Consider the following 22512-nt stretch of genomic DNA (forward strand, 5'->3'; position numbering starts at 1 on the left):
AAGGCAGGCTCAGCACAGCAGCACCAGCAGATCGGCTCCAATGCAGCACCACTGAGAAACTGATGCTGATAAATAACAAACATCACAGTGCTCTCTTACTATAAAAGTCTTGAAATCAGCTCCAAATTTTGAACACAGCCATCTTGGTAAAACTAACATATTTTCCCTGAGTTAATGTGTGCGAGTTTCACAACCTGTCCCCTTGTATTCTTTAACACACTGACAGCAGGTATACTACATTTGATTTCCAGTGCATGTGGAAAGATTTCCATGCATGTAAAATGGTAAGGTCCCCCGATTCTGCACCATTTAATCTTCAGTCTGCTTGACTGCACACCACTGCAATCCACAGGGACCCTGCCATCAGCTGTAAGAAGTCCAGAACCAAGCACCAGGCAGGCAGGGGGCTCGGAAAAGAGGGTAGAGGTAAGGAGTACTGCAAAATCCCTGATTTGCTAACCTCAAAAAATCGCCACCTAGCAGCCACGAATGCACACACAGCATAGGTAATATTTTCTCTCAAGAATGTTCAGTCATAGGCACCTAAATTAAATATAACAGGTATATACCAGATTGTATGCTTGGTGTACTTGTAAGGATGATTTAAGTAGTTTGGCAGAAATGGTTCAAATATCAAACATAGTAATCCTACTACATATGCTCTGGTAGATAGATAAAATATAATGCTGATGTTTTATGTCTAAAATCAAAATCAACACAAGGACCTTGCACACATGACAATATTCAAACTGGCCATATGCTGTTCAGCTTCACCAGACCTAAACAAAAACCCTTAATACTTTTGCTGAGAGGGTCTCTACAGGTAACAATTTCTACTATTTTCAACGCTGACAGCCACAAAAAATTGCCTCAGACAAACAGCTATTGACTAGAATGTAAACATAATGCTTACTGCCTTTAACAACAGGCTTGTTTTTGGATAATACGACTTAAAAGTTATCAGCTATATATTTGGATATATTGGAGTGAAAATATTTATTTGGCTAAAGCTTAGAGCACACTGAACTACATGTAGAAATTTGTTGGGCTGTCACCATATTCTGCAGTAAGATGTTCTATATTCAAACACCAGACAACTGCGATGTAAAATAAAAATATTTTGCAGAAGACTACTAGGATTATTTTTCATGTCTTAATTATTGTTGATGGAGACTAGAGAAAGACTCTGGAAAATAATGCTCCCTTTTTGCTGGAAGTATGTTGAAATATCTCATTCCATCTTCCTCTGTAGGGTTCTGTGAGCACTGCCAGCGGGTAAGGATTGCAAGTTAATGAGTTAAAAAATCTGTAGTAACAGAAAAAAAAGACCTATTTTAAAAGTGCCTAAACTGTCTATATTTCATTATTCTTGTGCTTACAGCCCAGAAGGTCAGTAGTATCCTAGGTTCCACCAGAAGAAGGGTGACCAGCAGGTTGAGGGAGGTGATTGTCTCCCTCTACTCAGCTCTTGTGAGGCTTCATCTGGAGTACTGTGTCGAGGTCTGGAGCCCCAAGAGAGCAAAGACGTGCAGCTTTTGGAGAGGGTTCAGAAGAGGGCCTGAAGATGATCAGAGGGCTTGAAGTACCTATCCCATTAACAGGCCAAAGGAACTGTGCCTGTTCAGCTTGGAAAAGAGAAGGCTGCAGGGAGATCTCACTGCATCCCTCCTATATTTAAAGGGAGTTTATAAACATGAGGGAAATCAACTTTTTCAAAGGCAGATAATCATAGGACAAGGGGGAATGGTTTTAAACTAAAGGAGGGGAAATTTAGATCGGATGCTGGGGAAATTTTTACTGAGAGAGTGGTGAGGTGCTGGAATAGGCTGCCCAGGGAGGTTGTAGGTACCCCATATCCCTGGAAGCATTTAAGGCCTTGGGCAATTTGACCTAGTGCTTGATAGGTTGGCAACCCTATCTGCAGCAGGGGGGTTTGGAACTTGATGACCCTTGAGGTGTCTTCCAACCAAGCCATTCTATAATTCTAAATGAACAGCCCTCTTATTTGTATCACATCCTTCTTTATTTTCATACAATGTATTTTTCACTCAAAAGTATTAATAATGACTTTTTTAAAGCCCAATTCTTTCAAGTAATCAACTTATTTTGGAAGAGTTCTTTGACAGCTCCCCCTGACAGTAGGGAAATTGGAACAAAATGATTTTTGAGGTCTCTTTCAACTCAAGCCACTCTAAGAATCTATGTGATTCTATGTTTGATTTCTTCAAACCACAGACTGCCTCTGAGGAAAAATTTCATACTGTACCTTAGCTTGCCTAATTTTTTCACAATGTCCTGATAAATACTATCTCACTAGACACACTTTGCTAAGTGTCTGCAAGAACACCGAAATAACATTTCTTAATGGTCAATCGAAATAATAAATTATATACATACATTTTAGAATATCAGAATTCCTTTTTCGAAAATGAACCTGAGTGTTTTCATTTTTGAAAGTGTGTAATGAAATTTATAGATATTGAACAGACAAGGACGTTACTCATGTCTTTTCAACCCATGAATTAAGTCCAGAGTAACTGAAAATTAAATGGACTAAGCAATAAGCTGACTTCACTGATTTTCATTTTCTTCACTGTAAGGACTAAGCACAAAGTATGGATTTTGCGAAGTGTATTCGTTTTTAAATATTTCTGGCTTTAGCCAACCAGTGATCTGGATATTTATAAAACCTAACTGCAGAAATAGGCTCCTCACTAGGAATTGATCTAAATAAATGCAGTCTCCATGAAAACTCTTTTTCCATCAAACCAGTATCATGACAGACAAAAAAAGGAGACATAGAAGTGAAAGTTAGACAAGGAAAGAAAAACTGCCACAGTAACTCAAGAACTATAGAAATAAAATTTGCAGTTGGTATACAAATCTGAATGATAAGAAAATAATAGGGTCTGTGGATTGAGAGAACATGCTGTTTTACAGGCTGCTTAAAAATTTATTTATTTTTTAAAACTTCCAGAAAAACACCGTAAGTGCAAATATAAAAAACATAAGGAAAGCTTGATTTCTCCAAAGGAGCACATCAATCTTTTAAAACACCTCAACTAAGGAAAAACTATTGTAATACCCTTTATGCTTGAAAAAACACTTCTCCAATATTTACCAAGACTGGAACACTGTGAAAAGAGGTACATACAAAGTGATGCATCCTGTAAAAACAGATCCAAAATATGAAAATTTATACTCACTTCTATTAGATTAAGAATGACCTGAGTATTGCATCATAACGTATCAAGAAAATATAATAAGCCTAGTTAAACAGAAACATTGATGCTAATTAGAGACAGGATCTCCCAAAATAAACTGCAACTTTAATATTTCAGGCATCAACCTACCACAGGGAAAAAGTGAAATGTAGTAAAATGATATTCAGAGAAAGGAAAGCAGCAAGGAGATTAAATGTTCAGAAAACTCCTGGTAGCTGAAAAACAAGTTAGATATTTCATGGACACACAAGGCAGATGAGAGGAGCATGTATCTTAGTGTTCACTTAGCAAATAAACACTTCCACAAGCATTTATGCACACTATTTTACTATCTGATTTTCACTGCAGAAAAGAAGCAGTTCTAACCATTATTTGGGTTTATTACTTGCCTTATTTTTCTTAACAGTGTGTGAAAGGGTCTGAAGAGCTCAGACATATCTTCTGGCTTGTGGTCCAAGTTTAATGGTCCCTCGGAGTAGACTACAAGGCCACTGCAGTTCAGACGTGCATGAATAGACAAAAATGAAAATTTAATCACACAGAGCAACTGCTGGTTGAGGAATCAGAAATGAAACCGCACATAAATACTAGAACTACACTCAAGTTAATGAATTTTCATACTGCTATCTTGTCTTATTCACCTCTATTAGAATTAAATGTTACTTAAAGCAGCAGGAGAAAGTTCTCCTTCCCTCCATCCCATGCTCCTAAAGCATGGGAGAAAGAGTAACGAAAGCAGAAGAGAAATAACTTAATTTTAATTCACTGCTGCAGGTGAACAAAATAAAAATAAATGAATAAACCAAGAAATTGATTATTACTAGGTAAGTTGGGGAAGGATCACTGGCTTGAGAGTGATTACTAATTACTAATAGCTTTTTCTTTCAAGTCTAAATCATTTCTAGGTAATAAAAATGACCTCCTGTTTTTCTGCCTCTAAGTATAACCTGGCAGTATAGTAACAGGAAGTAGAAAAGCCACACATTAAGTTGCATAGAACACATTTTGATAATCCCATGCTTTTAGATGAACTCTGTACTTATAAAATTTCCCTGGGAAAAGGTCAGTTCATGATCCCAAATAAATGCATGTACTTCACTGAAAATACCTAACTAGTTGTGATAGAAAACACTACACTAGTATGACAAAACCCATCTGCCATATTGGCTGAGAGAGTGGATCTCACCAACATCATGCATGTTTCTCATAGCTATTTAATCCTCTGCCCATTGCAAAAACAACTTTTATTTCTCAAAGGCAAATGGGTTCTGTTCTCTCTCTCTAGATTGCATATCACAGAATCACTGAATCGTAAGAACTGGAAGGGATTTCAACAGATCAACAAGTTCAAATCCCTGCTAAAGCAGGTATCCTACAATAGGTTGCACAGGTAGGCATCCAGCCAGGTCTTGAGTATCTCCATAGAAGGAGAATCCACAATCTCTTTGGATAGCCTGTTACAGTACTCTGTCACCCTCACTGAAAAGAATTTCCTCTACATGTTGGTACAGAGCTTCCTGTGCTCAGATTTTAGGCTGCTACTCCTTGTCCTATTGCTACACACCACCAAGAAGAGCCTGACCTCATCCATTTGTCTCCCACCTCCCTTTAGACATTTATAAACATTTATCAGACCTCCTCTCAGTCTTCTTTTCCCTTGGCTGAACAGATCCAGGTTACTCAGCCTTTCTTCATACAGGAGATGTTTCAGGACCTTAATCATCTTTGTGGCTCTCCTCTGGATTCCTTCCAGGAGATCCCTGCCTTTCCTGAACTGGGGAGTCCAGAACTGGATACAGTAGTCTAAATGTGGCCTCACCAGGGCAGAGTAGGGTGGGAGCATAACCTCCCTCAACCTGCTGGCCGCACTCTTTTTAATGCATCCCATGATACCATTGGCCTTCTTGGCCACCAAGGCACAATGGTGGCTCATGGTTAACCTGTTGTCCAACAGGACCCCCAAGTCCTTCTCCATAGGGCTCCTCTCCAGCAGGTCATCCCCTAACCTGTACTGATGCATGAAGTTATTCTTCCCCAGGTGCAAGACTTTACACTTGCTCTTGTTAAATCTCATCAGGTTCCTCCTGCCCAACTTTCCAATCCTTTCAGGTCTTGGTGTCTTCTGCTCACCTGTTCACTAGCAAGCACCTTGCACAGCCACCTAAAGCTTTCTAAAATAGAGCAGCAATGTTGCTGTCACAAGTAATACAAAACCCACTGAAGTATTTTTAATTTTTTTTTTTTAAAGACCATCTGGGAAATACTGCTCTTCACCTTCTATTTACAAACCTAGAGTCTGGCTCATACCCTGGTACCAGGATACTACCGTAGTCTCCCATCAGGTTGGAAGATGGCCATTGAAAAATTCAGAATTGTCAAGGCAACAGAAAGTTCAAGAAATCTGACTAATGAACTTGATTAACCTTGCTCTGGGGGCTGGTGTTCTGAGGGCAGGAGCAGGGAGGGGGAAGAAGTGGAGCAAGAAGCAATTTGCTTCTTTTGCAAGTTTTTGTGTTTGTGTGTGCACGTCTTAAGACAAATTATCCTGTTACCAAGGATACATACTTTTTTGTTTTTATTTTAAGCTTTACGAGCTTCAACAAGAAGACTGACAAAGCAAGACAGTTATCACTGACTCATGTAGTAATGTTCTGTCTGAACTTCCCTTCTTTCTGCGTAGAAGCTAGAGACTGCTTCTGCTGAACTTCAAGCAGACAGAACGTCATTCTTTCTCTAGTTTCTAGGTTCACTTTCTTTAGATCTTGATTCTAAGAATAAGAAAATATAAGAAATAGAGGCTATATGAGAATATAAGAAAAAGGGCTACAGCACTACAAAGAATGATTGTGAAAAGGTCTCTATTTGATATCTCTGAAAGAGTTCTGAATCAAAGCTTGAAACTAGCTGTACTGTGGAACAAAATTAAAATTGCAAAAAAAAGTGTATCTTAGTATTTCCTAACTATTTCCTAAATTCAAAATTCATTGACACCTGTTAACACACAATGCAACATACAATGTGTACAGCAAGCCAATGTCTGAAAAGAAATCTTAAGGGAAAACCACTCTGAAAATGATTCCTTAAAGAAAAGCCTTGCTAGTAGAGGATCAAAGGAAGCCAGCATTTCTCCTTGCCCTAGATGCATACTACATCGATTATGTAACACCAACAACACAGCAGTGTGAAATCAGAGACAGATGCTACTCAAAGGCTTCTCCTTTCACAGTCCAAATAAAAGGCTTGCAGTTCTTTGAGACAGCACCATAAGGATGGTGTAATTTTGCTGCATAACTTCGCATGGCATTGATTTATTTTCAAGTCACCACATACTTGGGAACAGTTAAATTGATATATTTTCTCTCTCTCTGTCCTTCTTTGTAGCTTGGGATTGGCAATGCATGTTTTCCAGAGAGTCTTTGGTTTTCCACCGAGTCACTGTGTTCTTCTTTGTGTCCTCCAAGAGCTTCAGATTGCATTCTCACATTCATGCTATCTTTTGGTAACCAGATTATTACTGTTTATGTAGATTATGTAGATTATGTTCTATTACATTAGAACATCACTTACAAAGAATAACCCATTTAAGAGAAACAATGGGCCACAGGGATTTCCAGAATACCGCACTCAAGATTTGAGGCATTTTATTTCCCTACTACCACTATACTACTCCTATACTACTTTTATTAGCTAACTTTAAAACATTCCCAGTGGTAAAATATTTAAAATATGCTGGCTTTACTCCAGAGAAACTGCTGTCTTACTAAATCAGGAACAAAACGCACTTGACCTGATCAATCTTGAAAAAACTGTGAGAAGCAAAAAAACTGTTTTAATTCAGTTGTTGGAACAGACAGTACAGTTGGACCAGGTCCAGAGGAGGGCCACTAAGATGATCACAGGGCTGGAGCACCTCTCCTATGAAGAAAGGCTGAGGGAACTGGGCTTGTTTAGCTTGGAGAAGAGAAGGCTCCAGGGAGACCTCATTGTGCCCTTCCAGTACTTGAAGGGAGCTTATAAACAGAAGGGGGAACGGCTGTTCATGAGGGTGGACAGTGATAGGACAAGGGGAAATGAGACAGGGGAGGTTTAGGTCAGATATTAGGAGGATGTTCTTAACACAGAGGGTGGTGACACACTGGAACAGGTTGCCCAAGGAGGCTGTGGATGCCCCATCCCTGGAGGCATCCAAGGCCAGGCTGGATGTGGCTCTGGGCAGCCTGGTCTGCTGGTTGGTGACCCTGCACATAGCAGGGGGTTGGAACTGGATGAGCACTGTGGTCCTTTTCAACCCAGGCCATTCTATGATTCTATGATACAGGGTACAAAATCATACAATAGTTTATACTTATTAATACTTTCCTTGCAAGAGATTTAAATGGACTCACTGGTCAATGTATTCAGCTTATTATGAGAATTTCTATCAGATCTTGACTAACTAAGAAAAACACACAATTACCGATAAATATGTTTGCTTTTCAGAACAAGCTACATTATTTTTGAGTGACAGAATATCTGCTTTCAAAAAGATCTTTTTGTGACAACATGACATTCTATTTACTGATGTTCTTGATTCATCACCCAATTACTATTTTCTTTTCTGGAGGAAGACCAACCAGTAGTTCTAGTGCCCTGCTTTCTATAGCCCACCTCTTCTTCTCTTTCTTTTTGCTCTTGACCTTCTACAATAAACTGGCAATGACTCTTCTTAATTAAACATTCTCTTTTTTCTGTAAGAAAATGCAAGAAAACTCAGGTGAAAGAAAATTTGTCAAAATTCTGAGCCAAGTTTTCTAAATCTTAAATCATTTTGTAAGTGAATGGAAGTGAAGAAAAATAGTTAACAGAAATACTTACCATACAATGGCTAGTCTTGGAATAGTAAACATTAAAGCTGGTTCATAGTCATCAATCATATCTTGAGTGAGGTATCCAAGCCTTAAGGCTCTAAGCAGAAGAATAAATTGATTTAGCAAGAGATTAAACTCACACAGAAACCATTTCAACAAGAAAAAAATCTGAAAATAATGTTGTGAGGTAAGCCCAAATGACTGTTGCAGTCTCCACTGTAAAAATTAATATAAGAAAAAAAATATTTCAACATTAAAAGCGTTTAAGATCATTCAAAACCAAAATAATTTTTACGCCACTTTCCCTTCTTATTCACTTTTTCATGACTGTTTTCACTTGCTACTGGAAAATACTGGTGATTTTGGGCTTACAAGCGAAATGTTTCTAAAATAACATGAAGTATTTCTTTTCATTTGAATTAAAATTTGCTAAGATCTTTTAGGTCAAAATACACTAAGCTTACAAACGTAACTAAAAGTTAAATAAGCAAACAGTTATCAGAACCCCTCATCATTCCCTAATAACTCTTTTCAAATATCTTAAGACCCTTTTAGATCTGAATCCCTATTTTTAATTTTTTAAGGCTTTTCAATTTGACAAGGTTTCTAGTTTCAAGTTTCTAGTTTCTTCATAGTTTCTTAATTACTTTATAAGTTTCCTAAATTTGTCTACATAACTGTGAAAGATGACACCCAAATGGCACATTGCTCCAGCTGACAGAGTTGTTCCTGAGCAGAACAGAATTAACAGCTTTTTCTTCTTCTTTATCAATACTTTTATTCCCAAATGACCACAGCTTGCTTGGTACTAGCACTAGATGGACTTATTTGATATGTGGCTAACTATAACTTCCACATTCTTTCCCACAGTCCACTGCCAGGTTATCCAAAGCTGCAAGAGACAAGCCAGGATTTTTCTTTGAATGGGCAAATATATGGTATTTATATTTATACTTGTTGCACATATTCTTGACTGAATTATCATTAACTGTTGATGTCTTAAACAGATTTAGCCCATTTAAATGCTAACTCTTTGTTCACACAGCTACAACTAGCCACACCAACAATATCACAAGATTATTGCCTTTTCTTTTATGACCAAAAGAAAACACTTGAACCTGGCAAGCCTGCATAATACTTCTTAAAGTCTGCAGTTGGATACTTGCTAAGAAAGCATATAGCCGATACTTTTATGATGCTTCTTAAAGGCTACTGGTAAAGTATTTCTAGAAAAGTTCAGATTGAAAGCTGAATGCTTCAATGCTCCGAGGCATTGAAATGAAAAACCAGGAATTAATTGAATTGCTTACCTTTCCACAGTTTCACAAAAAAGTACGATTACCTCCTGCTGTACATAATATTCTTTTGGAGACTTCACAGGTACCATAGCTGACACATAACTGCAAAGATTACGAAATAGTCAGTGTACAACTTTTTTACATGATTTACCAATTCAGACTGTAAATAAAAACAAACCTAGGCCAAATCATCACTGAAATGTAACATTTCCTAAGCCACTTCATATTTCAGAGCACTCACTACAAAAACTGTACAGGGTAAGAAGCTTTATGAAATGCAGCTGATTTACTTATTGCAAATGGAGGTAGTAGATCTCAGGATTAATTTATACGTGTAATTACACATCACACAATTGGAACTTCATTCTCCATGGCACAGGGAGACGTGTCCTACAAAGATCTTTATTACCACATCTTGATGATAGAAGAGTCGACGCTGCATTTCACACAGAGAAAAAAAACCCACTAAAATACATACTTTATCTGAAAGGTTTCAGTTGAAATTCTATTAGCGAAATGCATTTAGTCAGCACAGACACAATTTAGGAGACTTAAAACGTTGGTCTCACTTCTATGTGGGATTACATGCAGAAGCCCTAATGGACAAGGCAAGAAACACCAGTAGAAGGAAGAGGTTTGCTGTCATATAATCCAAACAGTGTTTGAGGACCAGACACAACATAGAAAGAAATAAAGTTGCTTTAGAAAACAATGACAAACAAAACTGCTGTATGCACACAGGTTTGAACAGGTCAACTGCGCAGAATCAGTGACTCATTGTCACTTGTGCCTGCATGAAAGTCACACTTGAAAATGTTTTCAATCAGCGATTTCAATGTTTTCCAATACAACAGCATATTTATAGCTTTCTGAAAAAAATAAATGAGTAAAATAAAAGAGTTTACAAACACTGAGGTAGAACAAACTATAACGGAAAACAGGACATTCTGGGAAATATTCCTAAGAAAAGATTAAGACAGTATCCAATTATAAGAAAAACTGTTATGCTAAAGGTATGAACAGCTGTATTATATTAGATCCATTGATATTCTTGTCCAGGATCCTGTCTCTAACTAAACCAGCACCTCATACTTCTAGGAGACATACAGGAAGCTGGCATAAATCATGCAACACAATACAAGACTCAGTCAATAGGATCTTTAACCCAGTAAGTAGTTATTTTTCTAACCCCAGAAGCAATTATTTTTATTTTTGCCATAAACCTCCAAGCCATAATTCTTTCACAAGCTTTTAAATCAATATGTTCTTGGCTTTAATTATGGCTCATGTGTAAAAGCATTTCCTTCATCAGATTTCAATTTGCCTTCTTAAATTCAGAGTACATCCCACTTTTATCCCTTAGCAGGAGAGGGAGCAAAATCTCATAATCTCTACACTGTTTGTTATGATAAATATTTTTTTAATGTCTCTTATTTGTCACCTCTTCTCTGACAAAGAAAACATTATGGGGAGAGATTTATGGCTTCCTTTTGTGTTTTGGATAACCTCCCTCAAATGCCATATGCCAGCATGCAAATGGAAGATTACAGCTGACTTGCAGAGAGCAAATGCCATTTGCTAAAAAAGCTATTTAATTTTCTATTATTGCTACAGTGGAAGAGGAAAAATATAACAATATAACACATTACTGAAGAATTCAACTGCCATGATAAAAAAAAATTAGATTTTTTTTTCTAGAAAAAGAAAACAGAACAAAATAAGCAGCTTCCAAAAAACAAAAACTAAGCAACAGTGACAGGGAAATGGTCTCAATGCATTTACTTTGGATACTTTACCTTAATTCAAATTCAGCAAAAAGGACATCAAAATGCTTGAGTGAATCTTTCATTTTTTCAGTGTAGAGGTTCAAATCTCTCAAGGCCTGGTCACGTATGATATTTCTAACTTCCTCTAGGCTGCGGGTCAGATCCTTGGCCAATGGTCTCATTGCCATACTCTCAATTTCCCGATTCATAATAATTGAACCGGCAGCCAGACACTATGAAAACACATTGAGAGAGAAAATATTTTATAAAGTTAACTTCATGTTAACAAAAGCAGAAGATATTTGATACTTTGACAGGGGCAGGGCTTAGCTTCATTGGTTGCTAACTGTTAAATAACTCAAAGATTTGAAACTGTTACACCGAGAGTCCTAAGACTTCACCCAAAAGGTCAGGGGCAGCTCAGTCAAGGAGATAAAAGAGTGAGAGGAAGGTCAGCAGACGAACCCACAGAAAGCTCTTCCCTGACTGACAAGGAAATCTGTAGTAGAACGTATCCTTGGTGTGTGCATGGATGACTTGCAGAAAAGGGACACAAATGCAGATGAAATATGATCAATGGCTGCTTAAATTCAGGCTGGACTGCTTTAATTTGTAAAATAAATCTACAAAAAGGAAATAAATTCTGCTTCAGAGATTCCTTCCTCTGACTAGCTCAGAGCCACTGAACGTATACTTTTACTTGAACATATTAACTTAATTAATTATCATATTAACTTTTTTTTTCCCCAATAGTAGAAATAAGTTATTTAATAATCTTTGCTCTTGGCTTTGTTCCCTTACAGATAGGTTAGAAGACAGATTAGAAGACAAGAAACATGGACATAAGTTCTCCAAGCTGTATTAACAGAAATATTTTCTTTCACTGAAAATGTAGAGGTTTGTTTTAATCTAAATTCTCATTTCATTCTTTTCAAATTCCCCTCTGCAGCTCTGTGTCACTGCTCCTCTCCTCTGCACTCTGCGGAGGGACCATTTCCTCAGCTCTGGATGGAGGAGGTGCAGTCCCAGCACTTGATCAGCAGCCGCATTTCTGCTTTATGCGTACTCACAACCACTTGCGTTGTTTCTTCCTTTAAGCCAAAGCAAAAGAAAGCAAGATAACGGGCCGATAGGCTCTCTTAGTCTGATGACTGAATGAGTCCACACTGACAGGACACGAGTGCTATGTAAAACTTCAGCACTGCATGCATTACATCTCCAAAACCAACAGGAGAGCTCAGACCACAATGAAAGTTTGAAGTGGGAAGATTACAGGTACGAGCTTCGGGAGGAAGTTTTTTTCTCCTAGAAGATAGCGGCTTTCTCAGCGATTCCCACAAGCATTTTCCACCACGCACTCAAAGAGAAGTTATTACCTTCATTGAGATTTTTCCTGTTTGTTTCTGCAATCCCAGTGTGTTTGTCCCTTATAAGAGAAAAAAATAATGGGACTCATAGGGATTCAATATAAAAGGTGGCCATGCCTGCAGTGGGGGAAGATGGGAGCTTGATGATCCTTGAGGTCCTTTCCAATCTGGACCATTCTGTGACTCAGTGAAAGGTTTTATAAGGAATTACCCCATATTATTCTCTCTAACTACCAAGGAAAGGCTACTAAGTCAATGTAGCAGATATCCTCAGCGTTTTAAAACTGAGCTGGGTGCCATCTGGCTGAATGTAGGTAAGGTCACATCTTAAGATGAAGAAAAGCTGCTGCTTTCACTGCTGAGCACAGGATTATAAAGCACTGATACTGCAAATTCCTTTTGTAAATTCTGCCCAGGACAACCCCAGCCCAAAGGAACCCACTATTAACAACTGCCAAAGAAATCTTCAGAAACAGAACACACAGAGATATATTGAACACAAGAAGACAGGATGTGCTGATATAGATCATATACTATAAAAGGAAAGAAGACATTGGTAGAGGTTAACAGCAAAAGCTGAGGGATTGCTTCCAGTAGAAAAGATGCAAAGCTGAAAATAACCTAAGGAGCTGTTTTGTGCTGAGATGCCTACTTCCCCTCCACCTTAACAAAAGCACTGTGTTTAAAGTCACCTCAAGGCTAGCAGACCTGAAGAGAGTAAATTTATCATAAAGCTGTCATCGTGATTTTTTTAGCCAACAGATATCAGTATAAATGAATAAGCACCTTACAGACCACATCCTTTTTTCTAATTCTTCAGGCTTCCCTTGATTAATCTAATTGTGGCTCAGTCACTATTAAACACCCTGCTCCCATAGGATGCTGTGAAAGTAGGTCTTCGAGATAAACCAGGTAAGAGAAGGAAACATTCAATGTTTTGCACAGAATCCATCTTATTTTCCACATACATATAGAACGAGTACATTAAGTGCAAGAAATGTCAGCAGAACAAAGTTCTGCATGTTTAATGAGTTAAAAGAAAATGACAGCATACACTCAAGTTTTGCAGAACTTTTCTCCTGAGAAAATTTCCTTATATCCCTTTGCTTCTAAGGCTTTCAAAAGCATGATATGTGAGATGGCTTTTTTGGATAAAATTCGTAAAGAATAGAAATCAAATGCTAATTCAAAAAAGGTCAGTTTTTATAAGGTGGTCATATCGACAACAAAGAATTACAAAAATCTGTTCTCAATAAACAAAGCCATAGTGAAAGAATCCCCTTCCACTGTGCATTCACAGCAAGTTCTCAAAGATCTGTTTCCACAACTTTGTAACTAGATGGACCATCTTCAAAGAAGTCGCCAACTTCCAACTGCAAGCTTTATACAACAAAAATTTGTCTATTAATCCCAAGTAAAAGAAATACAAGAGACTTACTTCTGCTCCAAACCAAAGCTGTCCTGCAAGGTTATCATGTCGTATTTCTTCTGGAAACTTAACACAAAAATCTCGGTTGGCTCGTTCGTGAGGAATGCATTCATCCATGATTTGATTTATGATGTTCAAAACATTATCCTGAAGAAAAACACAAGATAACATTATAAATTGTTGGAGAGAAATTCCAAACCTTTTTTTTTTTCCTAATTTTTAGTGAATTTATTAGTGAGACTCCAAATAAGTAAGGTAGAAAATGCAGTATGTAATGATAAGATCATCACGCACATGCACCCCGTGGTGAAGAAAAGCAGAATGTTGCATGGAAGGAACTGTATAATCACAGAATATCCCCAAGATGGAAGGGACCTATAAGAATCATGAAGTTCAGCTTTGTGCAGGACCACACAAAGGAAGAGTAGGAATCGACTTTTTGTAGTTTTCTGATAGTTACTCAGACTCACTTCACTTAACTGAATACTTCAGTAGAACTTCTGATGAGAGGGAATGACTTAAAGACCTTCTTACCTCCAGCTATCTATCTGCACAATAACTGGTAAATCAGCTAGAAGTAGAAGTAAATAAGATTTCTTTCATTTCATCTCAGCAGCCCCAGTAACATGTGTTCCATTCTTCCTGAAAAGAATGGCCTACAGAATGCCCTGGAGCCATATAAGAAATTGACTTATTTTCTGATAGTCAGGGTTGCGTAAACTTGAGTTTGCCCCAGAAATAGAGACAAGGAGGTTTCACCACTCCAGCCCCCAATGGGCAAAACCAGGCACTCCTCTGTGCCTTCCAGACCATCCAGGAGGATGTGGGGACACAGCACTAACTAGAAAGTGCTTAGTAAGTGCTCTAACCCACCTCTGGAGCAGGACAAAGAACAAAGTGCTCTAACCAGCTTCTTGATATGTAGAAAATAATCTGTATTCATTGACTTGAGAAGATAATTTTCACACAACCCTTCTGGGTACTGCAAGGAATTTAATTACCATAATAAAGGTAGACTCACAGCACAGAGAAGGCTGAGTGCTTTCATTATAAAGATGCTTTGTTTGTCAGGGGCTTTTTGCTCTATTTACAGAATTCACATTCTACTTAAAATATTTTTCAAACAAATAAAAACAAATCTGTCATGTATAGAATTGTTTAACAGGCAGAATTGCTTTGAGAATGCTCTTCGTTGTTGTATCTTTCTCTGCATTAAAAAAAAAAAATAATAGAGGATGGGAATTTTAAATAAAGCTGTCTTTTCTGTACGCTTCCCAGTGAGAAAAAACAAAACCTACTCCTAAGTTAAAAAAAATAAAAATAAAAAAATAAAAATAAACATCTATATTTTCTGTAATTCCAGTGCAGGCTGCTGGAAGTGCTATTGCCACAAAATAATCTTAGCACCAATCCTGTAACCACAATGGTATCTATTCGAAAAATAAACAAATCAACCAATTATGAGGGGCAACATTTATTACACAATCGTATATGGTATTTTATCTGTTGCTGCAATTATTGAAGCACTCTTATATGAATGTGTCTAGCTTATTTAAACACATGAAACTGCTAGGGAGCATGCAAAGGAGGGTGACAGTGATGGAGGAGGCTCTAGAGGGTGAGACGTGAGCAGCAGCTGAGGGCCCTTGGTTTGTTCAGCCCAGGGCAAAGGAGCTGAGGGGAGGCCTGATGGCAGCTACAGCTCCTCACAGGGAGCAGAGGGGAGCACTGAGCTCTGCTCTGTGTGACAGCGAAAGGCCCGAGGGAACGGCATGGAGCTGTGTCAGGGGAGGGCAGCTGGGGGTGAGGGAAAGGGTCTGCACTGAGGACGGTGGGCATGGAACGGGCTGCCCAGGGCAGTGGGTGCAGCCCTGAGCTGCTGGAGTCGCTTATTTAGCATTTGGTCAGTGCTGACAGGCATAGGGTCTGGATTTGAGGTGGTCCTGTAAGGCAACAGGAGTTGGGCTCAGTGATTCTACAGGACCCCTTTCAGCTCAGGCTATTGCATGAAGATGCCCGCACCAGGCTTGGCACTGACACTCTTGGCCACTTGCTGAAGGAGTAGCAGCCTGCCACCACTTGCCTTCCTCTGGGTAAACTGGACTGAATTATGTGCAAATTAATAGGTAGCATCAGGGTGACAAAGGCAGACTAATGGCAAGTCACTATTTTCCTTCCTCCCTTCTCTTCCTCCTCAGTTCTGTATAATACAGATGTAGATAAAAGGATCAGTAGAAATGCAGTTTCTTAATTCCTTCCAGGTAGTACGCTCCCCACATCATTATACAGGCAAGATCTAGCTGGGAAACCAAAATATTTTGAATGTAGGTCACATAAGGAAATCAGCTCCTAAACCATTTATTTCACTTCTCTAAGTAACAGAGCAATAAGCAGAACTGAGGATTATAACTTATAAATTGGAGAAAGTCACAAGTCACTCGTGATATATTCTAAATCAGTTACAACTGATCTATTTCAAGTGCAGGTGCTTTGTCTGTAGCTCCCATATTAGCTCCAGAGCAACAGAAATTGGCACATCAGAATGAAAAAAGCAAGATTTCTGTTTTCAGGGTATTGGTATAAGTTTGCAAAGATCTTTTAATCTCTGCATCAATTCAGTATTAAATGCAACCCTACCAGCTGAATTTTTACAAAGGCTGCATAAAATGTAATAACATATATTAAAGCAGGGAACTCAGAAAAGAACTGCATTTGAATCTGATTTGTATCAGTTTAAATAATCCAATCCAATTTTAGTGTAGGACATGATATTCCAACTGATTTTACTTGGCACCAAACTTGAATATGAGAAAGTACAGTTTCCCATTTCTTGTTTTCTAAGAAGCTGCACATAAGAAGATAGTAAGGTCCATATTGAAAAGCCTTTCCAGATTGCTTATTTAAATAATCATTTAACTTTAATATGCTCCTTTTCAAACACTACCTTACTTTATAGCAACAGATCAGACAGAACTCCCATTTCACAATAAACTACATTCTTACATAAAATTCCTGATACACCAAAGACAGCTTTATGCAGAGTGCAGGCCTCTTATTTGTGTTTTTCTTTTTTTTATATATTTGAAAAAAAAAAACCAAACAACCCTGAGTTTCCAACTAAATCATCTCAGAAACTAATTACAGACATTATGAAATTAATGCACAGATCACATATTGTAACTGAAAGCAGTAATATGCAATAAAGATACCTATATTTTTACAAAGAGGTATATTCCAGTAGTTCAGTAAATCATTTGTTTACTGTGTAAAAGGCATTTGATATTTTTTCCATTTCTTCAGGAATTCCTAGAGCTGACAGATGCTTCTGCTCTAAAACACCACCCAAGATCTGTCATCACATCTCCCTTTATGCCATGTTTCCAAAATAGGTTTAAGAAAGAAAAAAATAAGCAAAACCAAAAATATGTTATTTGTTATTTGCATAGTACAAGCAAGTTAAACCATTGGTAATAAGGGTTTTAATACAATACACACTTTCAAATAATAGCAGGTTTTTTTCAAGAGTTACCTGGCTTCACATTGGCAGCTGGTCATTGGGACAAAAAGCAACGTGAAAAACACAATTAAAGAAATGAGCACCTTTCCCTTCCTAATCTGTTGGTGATACTGGAAGATTAAAAAAATAATATTTGCTAGAACTTTAATATTTAGTAAGTGTTAAGACTGTTCTATGAAGTAAACTGTTTCTGATATTTCAAGATGCATGATTTCACAAATTCTCTCTACTGTGTTTATTTTATCCTGCTACGCGGAGAAGAAGACAAATACAGTTCTCCATCAGATTCCTCCTCTGTTCCATTCTTTCTTCTTATGACACCCAAAGCAAAGAAACCTAAATAGGAAATTTAGAACACTTGCTATTATAATGATTTCAAATCTCAGCTGCTTCGAAGAATGCCAGCCAACTTAGACAGACTAGCCAATGCATTGTAAGCAAATTAGTCTTTTCTTTAAAAGAGCTTTAAGAAACATTCAATTTAGTTAATTACAGCATTCTGCTTTGTAAGCGAACGAATGGGTTCAGATACATGGCAGCATGGAGGTTTTGCTTTAATTTAAGCAACAGAAATCAATTAGTTGGAATTGAAGTCGTAAATCTTTCACTTGATCCATCTTTGTACATAAAAGCCTCCGGATGTTAATGTATCCTTTGGTGGCTTTATCTGTTATCTGCTGGATCATTTGCATACAGGGATGACACTTCTGTTTCAGCTGCTCTCTTCAGGATTTCCAACAGCACAATGGCAGTGCTGCTTTTGGGATTTCTTCCAAGTTCTGCATTTCCTGGAAAACAGAACTGGGTGCTTCCTGTAATGAAGAACATTTCTTTATATTTATTTTGATAAGAAATATAATGAGCAGCAGAGAGACAGTGAATGCAGTTAGCCGCAGTAGAGGACAAAAAGTTGGTTTATTTTTGGCCCAGGAATAATTGGCCATATACTCAATAATCAGAGCAAAAAGCCAACAGTAACCACTGCATTAGCCTTTGGATATGTACAAAAAGAAGAGCTAATAGCTCCATCTTAGCTATGGTCTAAAAGGTATGCTTCTGTCAGTGAAAGGCAGACTTATCTAACCTTCCGTACTTATCCTTGATAAAATCTGTGTTGCCCTCCATGCCATTAAATTTAATATAATTTTCTTGAAATCCTCTACAAGAGGAAAGTAGCTTCCTGTGTTGCTAAGTACCTACCTCTCAGTTCTCCATTATTTGAATTATTGTAGTATCTAGCCACGGTAACACAGTCTGATAATATTACCATGTGCTCAACAGACAGTGTTTTTTAGCATCTTCATAGGAATATGTCCTTCAAAATTCCTGCTTCCTTTTCCGGCTTGACATTAAGTTGCAGACCACTTCAACAGTGTATTGCTGATGAAGAGAAGCGACTCACAAACAGAAATTACATGAAGAGACATATAGGAAGATCCTGCTCTAATTTAAGGAATTAGCTGGCACTCAGGCTTTTATGACTTACTCCAAGCAAAACATAACAAATGAGGTATGCTTTGTAAGTAAAGTGACAGGACTTCAGAGAACACCCACATTCTGCCTTCAGAACCCCACAGGGTCTCTGCCAGCCCATTTCAGTGATCACAGTCTCTTTCCACGCAGCAAAAAGTTCCACTGCTTTCCCCCCACCCCATTTTGCACAGATGTCAAAAGTCATGCTTTCAGTCCTTTTTTTGTCTGATGAGCTTTGTAATTATTTCTCATGCTAACTTCTAGATGCTCCCGCTTCTAAAAGTAACTTCAGACTTCCCTCAGTTTTGTCCATTAGCTAACTTAACCTAGCACACTATAAAATGCTTCCAAAATTCATTGTGAATGAAAGACAGCTAGCAGTTTAAACACTATCTCTCCACCACAGCAGCAACAATTGCTGTAGCCTGTGTTGAACTGCAGAAAAGCTTCTCTTCCCAAACAGCCTTGATGGCATATGCTTACGAAGGCACAGCACACTCCAAATAACACAGGTTTATTAATGGAAATGTTGATCTTATCTTCTTTATGTGCTCCAATTTATTATGCATACACTGAAGAATTACATCTACAAGCAGAGTAATTGATGCATATGAGTGTGTGAAGATGGATACCAGTTTTCAAACAGAAGTTGCAGATATTTGATCACAGCCTCAAATACAACGTGTGTTTTTTTTTTAAACCAACAATTACTTTTTTATTTTCAGACTAAAACAACTTTTTACTAAGCCAACATTCATTCTTCCAATGGATTACATTTATACTTAAACCTGCTCTGAGAGTCTCCCTTTAATACAAAGTCCTAATCATGGAATTAATTTCTCTTTTTTCATGCTCCCCATCCAAATATAGCTCTCAGTAAATACAACAGAAATCACCATTTACAGAAGGGATGTTCCTAACTACCACCAACGTGTAAGTCGACATTAAGTAACACATCACTGCAGGGCATCCTCCCTTTGCAAAGAAGAACATGTTCAAATCTCAAAAAATCTCAGTGTTCCCAATGTCATCATAGGGAAGAAAAAAAAAAAGAATAAAACCAGCCACCTGTTTTCTCCACACCAACAAGCCATTAGTCAGTAAGAGGCATGACAGCCTTAACTGAAATGAAGCATACCTGAACTCGTACTGAAGAACTGGGCACTCAGCACAGAGCTTTTTAGCCAAGCCTTCCTTCAGCAAGAAGGGAAAACTTAACTCTGTACACAGTAAAACAAGGTATTACTAGATAAACACTGTGGATAGAGACACACTCCTAAAACAGTTTAATAACTACTAGAGCTTTTTCCATAAAGACTCTACAAGATTTGTCTTGTAATAAAAGATGCTTGAAAACAATCCAGTAAATAAATTGGTACTTCAACATCCCCCTTTACATAGCTTCAAAGCAACAGAGAAATAATTCCTCTGAACATGGGCATGTGCTAGAACAAACGTTACCACGTTTCCCGGCACAGCAACCTCAAAAATGCCTGAAAATGCACTGCAGGATCTCTCAAGAACTTTTAAGTTGGTATGTGCTTTTGAGCATTGCTTCAAAGGTACTCAGCAGCAGAGGCCAAGAGCAGAACAAGGAACACACCATCATGACTTATTGCCACCTCTAGTAAATGCTACTGCAACTCTTTATTCCAAGCAAAAGATTTTAAAATATTAATCTTCCAACATAAGACCAAAAAACAGAAGGGGAAGAGAGTCCTTGGTTAGTTGATGGAGTTATCTGATGACCCAACTTATGGTCAAGCATTTTGTATTTTCCAGCCTCCTTGCTCATCATTCTGTAGTCAAAAATAACGCAAATCACCAAATAACTCCCAACAAAGAAGAAAAGCAGGTAAATAGACATAGAAAGCATAGAAATGACAACTATTTTATTTCTAATTCAAAAACATTTATTGCTGCACATCTGTTTTTCACCAAGTATCACTCTGTTGGTAACTTAACTTCTGGGAAAAAAAAAAAAAAAGAAAAGCAAATGTAAAATCTGCAGACAGAGCCTACTTTGGTTATAGAACCAAAATAATCAACATTTCTCATACTGAGAGTAATGAAATAAGAAATACTATAATAAATTATTAAAAAATGAGATGAAACTACAGCCAAAAAAATTTTTTTTATCAGATTTAAACAATACAGCATAAGCATTCATTTTCCAGAACTTATGGATAACCTTGATATCACCAATTAAATTAATCAAAAAATGCTTCTGTTTCATTTTTCTTTGTCTTTTTTTTTTTTAACTGACACTGTTGTCACTTTAAATCAAAGTGTAAAAGAGAACAATTTTCTCTGAACAAAGCTAGGCTCACTCTCTTATCAGTCAACTGCCCAGTCCTTCTGGCATGAATTTCTGAGTTTCCTAAATCTGTAGCAAGTCTCTTAAATATAGCGCCTGTGGGAATTTCTCTAGAGCCCTGCAGCTCTGTTACACTTCATGTAAACTCACATACAGGTGCAAATCAGGATACCAGCATGAGTCCATCCTTATCACAGATCAATGAATAATGAATACCCATGTGCGCCAGTTCTATTTGATGGAGAGATTCTGCCTTGGATTCCTACTTCTCCCTCTGCTGTTCAAAAAAAAACACCCTTATTATCTACAGTTTCTAAACTTTGGGAACACTTAGACAATATTTTCAATTTCTTTAAGTTCATTTCTTCCCTGTAGCTCAAAAATTGCCCGGCTGTCTCCTTCACTGACCTCACTAACATCACTAATACAACATCTCAAGGGCTGCAAATTGAACAGACCAGAAACACTTGGCCATTACTTCTTCTAAAAGTACTCTGGGCTCAAGTCATGCTGTTTAACCTTTATATCATTTAACAAAATAACTAAGAAATAGATTCTTGCCAACTTCTAACCAGTCACAAGGTCTCAAAATCCAATGGAGAGTTCCTAAAAGACTTAGTCTAACTTGTCTCATTTAATGGTATCTATTTCTGTCTAATTCCAGAGGAAAATGTTCTTCGATGGACAGATGCAATCAAACATGAAAATGTCACACCTCTGAATTGCCTCACCGTTCACAGTGATTACAGCACATACTCCCAATTTGCACTTGTCAAGAATGTTAATGAATACAATTAGTATTCCCCAGATAATTTGCTGCCAATTCACTATGACACCATCATTGTCCTGTGAGTTATTTAACTGCTCTTCACAGGTACCTTCTTCCAACCAAGAGATATTCATTAATGCTGACTTTCATTTTAAACACTGTTTTTTCATCATCGGATACAATTCAGATAAAATAAAGAATAAACGGCCTGTCCTAGAGATCCCTGACTGTCATACCACTTGAAGTTTTCAGATAAGAGAAGACACTTTCAGATTAGTCAGTTTTTAAAGATGAGCAGCAAACAGCATTAGGCCATTCTGCAATATAAGCTGACAGGTAGCAATGCCAGGTCGAGAAGCCTAGCTCTTATCTCTCCCACTTTGCAGCTCTCAGTCTTATTTCCAGCCTGTACCAGGCAGTCTTATCAGCACTGGCAGCTTCCTTGTACACCAGGCATACGTGAAGGGGTTCAGCACACAGTAATCCAGGTCATTTCCCTGGCAAA

The 22512-nt window shown here is 37.8% G+C and overlaps 1 protein-coding gene across 6 annotated transcripts in view; it reads right to left on the reverse strand.

Annotated features, from left to right (window-relative positions):
- Positions 1-22512, reverse strand: part of ZFYVE28 (zinc finger FYVE-type containing 28) — a 145628-nt gene that overhangs the window by 42371 nt on the left and 80745 nt on the right. For all 6 annotated transcript variants that reach the window (XM_052682004.1, XM_052682002.1, XM_052682003.1 and 3 more), the window contains exons 3-7: positions 13941-14078; positions 11166-11368; positions 9382-9471; positions 8079-8168; positions 3614-3715 (exon numbers count right to left, since the gene is read on the reverse strand). In XM_052682004.1, the coding sequence (XP_052537964.1) occupies positions 3614-3715; positions 8079-8168; positions 9382-9471; positions 11166-11368; positions 13941-14078 (623 nt within the window). The remainder of the gene's footprint in view (positions 1-3613; positions 3716-8078; positions 8169-9381; positions 9472-11165; positions 11369-13940; positions 14079-22512) is intronic.

Source organism: Tympanuchus pallidicinctus, unplaced genomic scaffold (assembly GCF_026119805.1).
Source record: "Tympanuchus pallidicinctus isolate F22 unplaced genomic scaffold, pur_lepc_1.0 scaffold2, whole genome shotgun sequence".
Lineage (NCBI taxonomy): Eukaryota > Metazoa > Chordata > Aves > Galliformes > Phasianidae > Tympanuchus > Tympanuchus pallidicinctus.